Here is a 9,550-nt window from a genome sequence, read left to right as displayed (position 1 = left end):
ACGCTTGTTTGTTGTTCAGGAGCGGCTTGACAAGAGGAATACAACATTTGAAGCCCATGTCCAGGACCGTCTGTGTGTGGTGGCTCTTGATGCAGAAACTCCAGCCTCAGTCCACTCCTTGTGAAGCTCCCCCACACATTTGAATTGCCTTTACCTGACAATCCTCTCCAGGCTACAGTCATCCCTGCTGCTTGTGCACCTTTTTTCTTCCACACTTTTCCCTTCCACTTAACTTTCTATTAAATTTCTGATTTTCTGAGATTTTGAATTTGGGGTTTTCATAAGCTGTATGCAATAATCATCGAAATTATATCAAATAAAGGCTTTAAATATCTCACTTTGCATGTAATAAGTCTATATAATATATTAGTTTCACCTTTTAAGTTGAATTACTGAAATAAATGAACTGAGTTTCACCTGTAATTACATCATAAAATCACTATGTGTTAATACTTTACACCTCTGTTGCACTGTCGTTCAATCAAACTTGACCTCTTACGTCACAAATTCGACCAATCGGACGGCCCGTTTGCCTGTGATTGACGTGCTCTCAGCGAATCACATGCTTTGTTTTTGCTAACCGCTATCTGACCCAAGCTAGGCGGCTGTACTGAAACTCCGAACTTCCACCAACATTAAGCTAACGGAAACAAAGGTGAGCGTTTCCTTACGATAAAACTACAACAAACCAAACAGCCGTGTCATTATTTCAGAGTTCAGTTGCCGCTGACAAGCTAACGAAAAAACTGAACGACTGGTATTTTAGTCAGTGTGGCTAAACTAGCTGTTGAACAGTCAGGATTACTGGAAGCTAGCTAATTCACCGCTAACTGTAGCTAAACTTACTAACTTGCTATCCGATTAAACGGTCAAACTTAATCACCACCCGTCTTTGAAGTTGCAGTAATTGTAGTGACGTGTTTGTGAATATTTTAAGTGAGCTCTAACAGTTAGCTTGCTACTAGCGTCCCCCGCATTTCCTGACAATTGAGCTATGTTGCACCTGACTGTTAAACTGACTCAATTTTAACTGCAGGTTCTGTTCGCTGGCGAATGGTATTAAAATTCCGAACCAACGTTCCATTCAGTTCTATCGCGCGACGACCGTCGAACCAAACTACTAGCAATAAAATCAGACATTTATATTCTGGCTGTTATCGGCCAAAGCTTACTTTATAAAATTTAAATATTTGGATAGATTTTAAGGAAGTAGACGACATTTTATAAATCGGTATACATTTCATCCAGAAATTACAATTGTAAAGGTTAATCTTTTGAAAATCACTCTACCTGAACATTACATCTATCTGTTAACTGTTGAATATTTCTTGCCAAACAAATGGGCAGTGATACAGCTTCCTTTTCTGGGAACGCTTTTCCACAAGGTTTTGGAACTTGGCTGCAGGGATTTGGCTAGTAATGGTCTTTTCATTACTATCCTCAAACATTAGCTCTTTAATGTACATAAGGGCATGTGAGTAAAATGCTGTAGTCATTGCTTGTGTCCACACAGGCTGTGAAGAGATCCCTTACTAAAGTGAATTCAGTGTAAGTGACAGGACAGAATCCACTGTTGTGTGCCAAAATGCTTTGTAAAGTCAGCCAAAGCTAATATGATACTTCAACAGTATGCATTAGTCAGATCAGGTGAATATCTGATAAAGTAATTCACCTGATCCTTTTAATTACCAATTTCCCTGTTTGTGTTTTCAGCTGCAGTGGTTGGATACCAGTGAGATACTAGTCCTTTAATCTTTTCATTACTTTTTCAATTAATGTATTTATTATTTTAAATAAAAAATCACAGAAAATAGTGAGCCATGCCCTGCACGATAATATAATAAGCTTAATTTATGAAGCACTTGTGAAAACAATGCACAAAGAGCTTTACATCAGATCACCCATAAAAGGCAAATACCACCACAATGGTTAATAATAGGTGATAATAGCTCACTTCATTTCCTGCATTCTGGTGATAATAGGTGAGGGTGCAATAAGGAATGAAAAAAACAAGTTCCAAAAATCCAAGTAGAAGTCTTTAAGTTGCTTGTTTTGTCCAACCAGCTGCCCGAATATTCATTTTACAAGGTTATATAGATATTTCATTGCTGCTGTCATTCAGACACAAGCACATTAGTGAGGTCCAACTCTGATGTTAGCGATAACGCCTGGCTCGCACTCGGGGAGAAAATGTACAAGATTTATGCTGAATATGATGTGACATGATCTATAACACTTTATACTCCTGCACCCAGAGGATTCTGTCAAAATGCCTCAGACCAACAAGTCAGCGAGCGGCTGCAGTGTGCCAGGACAGGTATCTGCCCCAGACCAGGGTGAGCCGCCACCGCCACATCTGCCGCCGCCACAGGATGTCAGGTCCCAGGTGGCTGCTGGAGATGGACGTGGAGAAGTCGCTGCAGAAAACCAGGGAGAACCAGAGATCGTCAAATCACCCAGTGACCCGAAGAAATACAGGTGGGAGAGATCAAGACAGAAACGTCAGACAGGGTGTTGTGATGTGAGCTTTAGTGTGAATTCAAAGATAAACAGCTGTTGAATTTGCTCAATCCATGTGCTTTTTGTATGGACTGTGAAGAAAGCGGCCTCCGCAGCATTTGTTTGTACGTATGCAATACATGCAATAATTTAAGATAATTTGGTAACACATATGCGTGACAGCAGTTCAAACAGAGCTGTGTATTGTAAACTGAATTAAATGTCCGATGTCACCTGTGCATCATTATTCACAACAGTCTGGACCAGTAACGCTCATCATGACCTGTTTATTTGTTTGCGACACCAGTGAAGATAAATAAAACTGATTTTGTGCCATTGTGATGTTGGACAGTTGGTGGAGAACTGTGATCTGAACAACACAGGTTAAAAGTGCTTTCGGGAAACTTTAAAACTTTAAAAATACAGAGCATCTTTAAACACAAGAGGGTCAGTAGAGTTAATTACCTTTGTTGATATTTGTTTTGAATTTCCTGTGGTCAGAGGTTTTCAAACTGTGAGGCGCTTCCCCAATGTGGGAGACTTGAAAGCTGAACATGAACAGAGACATGAAATTCATATTTGGTTACTGAAAGTTATTTCACTTTCTGATGCATTTTCTGAGGCATCATTATCTCTGATGGCCATTGTGAATAAACGTCTCTAAATCCGCTAGGAAATCATATAAAAAAGATGCTTGTTAAACCTGCAGAACTTGCCTGAGAATGCTTTTAAGTTTCCTTCAGTATCGCAGTAATCCAGTGACAGCTTTCTGTACATCCATGGTTACACTGCTAACAGGAGCTGCTAACGGCATAATTCTGCTACTTTTAATGGTGCCAAAAAACAAATACGGGCTACAAGGAAAAAATAAACTGAGCCACAGTCACCAAAACCTTCCCTTTTATTATAGTGTTAATTTTGTCAGCCATTTAAAAATTTAGTCTTAGTCCTGTGTCAAATGTCCTAGTTAGTTTTTGTCATATTTAGTCCACTGTACGCAATTTTTATTTTATTTTTTGTTGATTAAAAGTCTGTATATTTTAGTCAGATGTTACTCAAAAGAGAATCAAAAGAACTGTAGAGTAGTTTTAGTCATTAACCATCATTTTAGTCTTTTCATACCCATTAGTATAATTTTGATTAGCATTTAGGTCAATCTGCTCGAACCATATTTATCGTTTTAGTCTTTATTTCACTCATCTCACATGTAGATAAAATGTTTTATAAGATTTGAATGTTGCTTTGTTTTCATTTTTATTGCAAAGGAAACATTAACTTACCTCAATTCCCAGGTGGTTAACCTTGATATGCCGCTTCAAGTTCGTAGTGTTTTCCAGAAATCTTATAACTACATTGCCGTCAGATATAATTAGGCACTCTGTTTTTTTTTCTCCGCCTCACTGTATTTGAAACGGGACCAAATGTCTGAACGCCTCTGTCGCCCGAGCATGTTGTGTTCATCACCAGAGTATCGACTGTAATATTTTGTCTCCGCATTATACTGACAAAAAGAGAGAGTGATTTTATTAACGTTTTTATTTTATGAATTACATTTTTGTCTCGTCATTTTCCGTCAACAGTATTGCATGTTAATAAAGTCGCAGTCAGCGTCTAACGACATTGTCTCGTCATTAATCAGGGGAAAAAAAGGTTGTTGATGAACATATTTTGTTTAGTTTCATCTGACGAAAGTAACGCTATTTTATTATCAGGTCATCCCCCAAAGTCTCATCTTAAAACTGATTTTATTCTTAGGTGAGTCTGTGTTTCGTTCCTGCCTTGTTCAACATTGGTAGTTTTTAAATGTGCTTTATACATAAACTGACGGGACAATGCTTGAATATTGATCCTGTCCCGCTCTCCGCAGGTACATCGAGCTGAGTAACGGCCTCCGAGCGCTCCTCATCTCGGACTTCAGCGGGGCTGACGGGAAACGAGGCTGCGCAAACGGAGAGGACGAGGAGGAGGACGGGGAGGAGGAGGAGGAGGAGGAGGAGGCGGCGGCGGAGGAGGAAGCTGTGGAGGAAGAAGGGGATTCCGGTGAGGGGTCTGAGGAGGACGAGGAGGAAGCTGTGGAGGAAGAGCAGGACAGCGACTTTGATGAGCTGGACGAGGACAACGCAGGGAAGAAGAAGAGAGGGAGCTCTGAGAAGCAGGTGGGTGACGAGCGAAATCAGCGGGTGTGTTTAGTCTCGGATTGTGATGAGGCTTTGTCCTCAAAAACGTGTTCGTTCATCTCTCAGTACTTTCTGACTTCCTGTCTTTGTGTCTCAGCTGGAATAAGATACACTATATTATACCAAAAAGCTTTAGGACCCCCCTCTGAATTCAGGTGTTCCAGTCACTTCCATGAGCCACAGGTGTATAAAATCAAGCACCTAGGCTGCAGCCTGCTTCTACAAACATTTATGAAAGAATGGGTCGCTCTCAGGAGCTCAGTGAATTCAAGCGTGGTACCGTGATAGGTTGCCACTAGGGCTGCATGATTTGGAGAAAAAGTCATGTTGCGATTTGATTATAATGAACAAATGGTACTCTGAGTCTACTTGCTTGATTATGAAGGAATGTGCGAAATACTGACATTTTAAAATGTGTATTTCTCAACTTGAACAAAGTTAAGCAATATTTATAACAATAACTAGTAAAACAGAACAAGGGGAGCGTGTTGCTCTACAGAGGAGGCGACTTGAAGCAGCACATATTGGCACACTGGCATCGGCTCAATGGACGTCTGTCTAATCTGTCTCTATTCACAACCTGGAGGAGGAACTGTACACGAGTGTATTAGATAAAGAGTATAGTTTACTATAATATATTAAATACTAGATTCATTACAATTTCATATAACAGTATACTTTTTACCACGTGTTGAATATTAAATCCAGTTACAGCCGTTTCATTTCTGTGGGTTGTTTTTATTTATTTAATCCTTGGGTTATGGTAGGTTGTTAAAAGTTACTTGCAGATTGCTCATAAAACATTTTTCTCATTGCACGTAGGCTTATCTGTTTTTAGGGGCACATGCGAGAGCCCGTTGTGGGCGGAGGTAATTTTTGGCGCCAACTTTCTGCAGAGCCAATAGCTACAGACCTTCAAACGTCGTGTGGCCATCTGATGAGCTGAAGAACAGTCCGTAGAGAGCTGCATGGAACGGGTTTCCATGGCCGAGCGGCTGCGTCCAAGCCTCACATCACCAAGTGCAACGCAAAGCGTCTGATGCAGCGGTGTGAAGCCCGCCGCCACTGGACACTAGAGCAGTGTTGTTCTGGGATGAGTCTGGGTTTGGCGGTTGCCCGGGGAACAGTATTTTCCTGACTGCATCGTGCCAAGTGTAAAGTTTGGTGGAGGGGGGATTATGGTGTGGGGCTGTCTTTCAGGGGTTGGGCACGGCCCCTTAGTTCCAGTGACAGGAAGTGTTGATGTTTCAGGATACAAAGACATTTTGGACAATGTTATGCTCCCGACTTTGTGGAAACAGTTTGGGGATGGCCCTTCCTGTTCCAGCATGACTGTGCACAAAGCAAGTCCATAAAGACATGGATGAGTGTGGAGATGGAGTCCTGACCTCAACCTGATAGAACACCTTAGGGATTAATTAGAGTGGAGACTGCGAGCCAGGCCGAGAAGGCCAACATCTGTGACCGACCTACAAATCCGCTTCTAGAAGAATGTTCAACAATTCCAATGAACACACTCTTAAACCTTGAGGACAGCCTTCCCAGAAGAGTTGAAGCTGTAATTGCTGCACAGGTTGGGCCAACTCTATATTAAACCCTGCGGATTAAGAATATAATAATAATCTTTATTTGTAGAGCACTTTTCAAAGACAAGTTACAAAGTGCTTTAACAAGTGTAAAAGACAATAATACCCAAGAGACAATAATACAAAAAAACAATACAAGATAAAAGCATTAAAACATTGAAAAGACTAAAATACACGTTTAAGATAAATATAAAATTAGTAAAATAGAATAAAATAAAGGGATAAAATAAAGTCATATAAGATCGGGAAAAGCTCTCCTATAAAAGTATGTTTTAAGAAGGGACTTAAAAGAGTTCACTGACTCAGCCGACCTGATTTCCTCGGGCAGGCTGTTCCGGAGCCTCAGGGCCCTGACAGCAAACGCTCTGTCCCCTTTAGTTTTCAGTCGAGACTCTGGAACAGACAACAGACCTCTGCCCGAGGATCTCAAGGTACGTGCTGGTGCGTATGGGACTAAAAGTTCAGAAATATAACAAGGCGAGAGGCCATGAAGAGCTTTAAAAGTGATCAATTCTAAAACATACTGGGAGCCAGTGTAATGAAGCTAAAATAGGAGTAATGTGGTCATATTTCTTTGTTCTGTTTAAAAGCCTGGCAGCTGAGTTCTGGACAGTCTGGAGTCGATCAATAGATTTTTGGGCTAAACAGGTGAAAAGGCTGTTGCAATAATCCAGGCGTGATGAGATGAAGGCGATGAAGACAATAATAACAATAAGACTAGTAACAATAGTCGTTGCAGCAGAGGGTGTCGAGCAGGAACACGGGGGCAGCAGCTGACCCGCAACCACAGATCCAGACTCCACAGCTCCAGAGCCAGAAAACCTGCAGGAAGTGATAGGAGGAGAGAGGAGAGGGACGAGAAAGCACAAGACTACCGGAAAGGGGAGAAGTTGTGTTAGTAACATGCAATAATGGGATGAGGTTGCATACAGAGGGAGAGAAAGTAGAGGAGAGAGGAGCTCAGTGCATCATGGGAAATCCCCCGGCAGTCTAGGCCTATAGCAGCATAACTAAGGGATGGTTCAGGACTCACCTGAGCCAGCCCTAACTATAAGCTTTATCAAAGAGGAAAGTCTTAAGCCTACTCTTAAATGTGGAGATGGTGTCTGCCTCCTGAAAGTTGATGTGTCAGAAGCGGGAAAAATTTGGCGAGTGTAAGGATTTGAGTAACTGACAGGGGCCAAACTGTGATGGCTAGACGACGCATCTCCAAACCGCTCTGCAGGGCTCAGTACCTATCAGAAGCGGTCAAAGGAAGGAAAAAGTGGTGAAACAGCAACAGGGTCGTGGATGCATGTTGGGTTAGCGAAGGCTGGTCCGCGTGGTCCGATCCAACAGACGAGCTACAGTTGGTCAAACTGCTGACGAAGTTGATGCTGGTTCTGACAGAAAGGTGTCAGAACACACAGAGCAGACGCAGTGCAGTCTAGTCCTCCATGGGTCACGGCTATTTTGGTGATTAAAAACGGAGACCAGCAGGTGGTCATAATGTTATGGCTGATCAGTGTAAAACAATTTTTATAAATGAAGCATTCGATTTTTAAAGTTCAGTAAATGCATGAAGTTTTCTAAGTAAATAATCTTGATCTCAGTATTCACCCCAAAATAACCCTGAATGAGTGGATCTGATCACACTTTTTTTGTGTGTTTCCAGGCGGCAGCTGCTCTGTGCATCAGTGTGGGGAGCTTCAGTGACCCAGAAGACCTGCCCGGCCTTGCCCACTTCCTGGAACACAGTGAGTCCAACAGAAGAGAGCCGAGTCTGAAAAGACTAGATTCTTATTAATTACAGCTGTCTGACTACCTTCATTAAGCTCCTTTCTCATCACATGACATTCGACAGATCTGCTTTCCAGATGTTTTATGAGGAAGGAAATGCTTTCAAAATGTGTGTTGGAGCTCAAAAATACACACAGAGAAGTATGAATATTACTTGCAGAAAAGTCGGCACTCTGTCTGTTGAATTACAGAAACCCACAATCCACTCACAATCTATCTTTGGGCAGTTCAGAAACTGGCCTGCACATTAACCAAACAACAATAAAAAGTTTTATTTTAGCCCTTAATGAATTCATGTTAATTAGCTGATACAGTTATTTTAAATGGCGTATTTGTCAGTTCTACTTGAATGTTTTCTTTAATGTTCTTTGCTGATAAAAAGTGAGTGAGCAGAGAAGCGAGGTTTGGATAGAACTTGGAACAAAAGCCAGTCTGTTGGTGCGTCTGTTTTCCTGTTGTGTGTGTTTCTGGATATTAATCACTTTTTTTTGTTGCTTTCCTCCTCCCTGATGTTCAGTGGTGTTCATGGGCAGTGAGAAATACCCAGCGGAGAACGGCTTCGACGCCTTCCTGAAGAAGCACGGCGGAAGCGACAACGCCTCCACCGACTGTGAGAGAACCATCTTCCAGTTCGACGTGCAGAAGAAGTTTTTCAAAGAGGCGCTCGACAGGTGACTTTACCTCTGTGAACTTCCCACTTCCTTCACCGGGGAGACGCAGGGAGCTAGGGCTGAACAGATAATCGAAATCGCAGTGTGGCTTACTGACTAGGTGTGGGAATCACTAGAGGCCCCACGATACGATATTATCACGATACAATATTATCACGATACAATATTTTTGCGGCTTTAAACACAATGTGTTTTTCTAGGGGACTGAAAAAGCAATTGATTTTATTATTATAGTACCAAAAAAGTAAAATTCTCATGTACAATTTATATAATAAAAGATCGATACTTTGCGTCCGCGTATGGATACAGTGTTGCCACAGAAAATATTGCGATACTATGCTGTATCGATTTTTTATTTTTTTCCTCCACCCCTGTTACTGGGGCAATATTTCTTTAAGGTGAAACGTGTGTTAAAATACCATTTTAAATTAGTCCTGGCCTGCAAATCATATTCTTTGGCCGCTGCCCTTCTAGTAACCCTGATGGTAAAGAAATATGAAGAGGCAGCTTATGATGTAAAAGGTCCACCGCTGTGGAACAGCCTCCCAGAGGAGCTGAGAAATTTTAGGAAAATGCTAAACTAAAAAGATTGGTAAACAGTTGATTTTAATATTTCTTATTTAGGGCTGGGCACGTTAACGCAATAACGCATTAATTAATTAACCCCGAAAAATAATTTTATAGCACGTTAAAAAAGTTTATTATTATTATTTTGAAAGTCTGTTGCTCACTTGCGCTGAATTAGGGCTGAAGTATTAATTGCATTTGCAATATTATCGCAATGTGATAAAACAAGATCTTCTAATTGTTTTATCGTTATCTCCCTGATCAAAAAACA

The 9,550-nt window shown here is 41.3% G+C and overlaps 1 protein-coding gene across 1 annotated transcript in view; it reads left to right on the top strand.

Annotated features, from left to right (window-relative positions):
• Positions 1-565: 565 nt before the first annotated feature.
• LOC119900204 (nardilysin-like) overlaps positions 566-9,550 on the top strand; it is a 46,322-nt gene continuing 37,337 nt past the window's right edge. Inside the window, exons 1-5 of the mRNA XM_038714960.1 lie at positions 566-655; positions 2,256-2,478; positions 4,367-4,655; positions 7,917-7,998; positions 8,559-8,712. Coding sequence (XP_038570888.1) covers positions 2,270-2,478; positions 4,367-4,655; positions 7,917-7,998; positions 8,559-8,712 — 734 coding nt within the window. The 5' untranslated portion in view covers positions 566-655; positions 2,256-2,269. The remainder of the gene's footprint in view (positions 656-2,255; positions 2,479-4,366; positions 4,656-7,916; positions 7,999-8,558; positions 8,713-9,550) is intronic.

Source organism: Micropterus salmoides, unplaced genomic scaffold, assembly GCF_014851395.1.
Source record: "Micropterus salmoides isolate LMB-PRFRI ecotype aquatic unplaced genomic scaffold, ASM1485139v1 Ms_hic_scaffold_13, whole genome shotgun sequence".
Lineage (NCBI taxonomy): Eukaryota > Metazoa > Chordata > Actinopteri > Centrarchiformes > Centrarchidae > Micropterus > Micropterus salmoides.
Note: the sequence above shows the minus strand (reverse complement) of the source record. Positions and strands in the feature narration are given on the sequence as shown.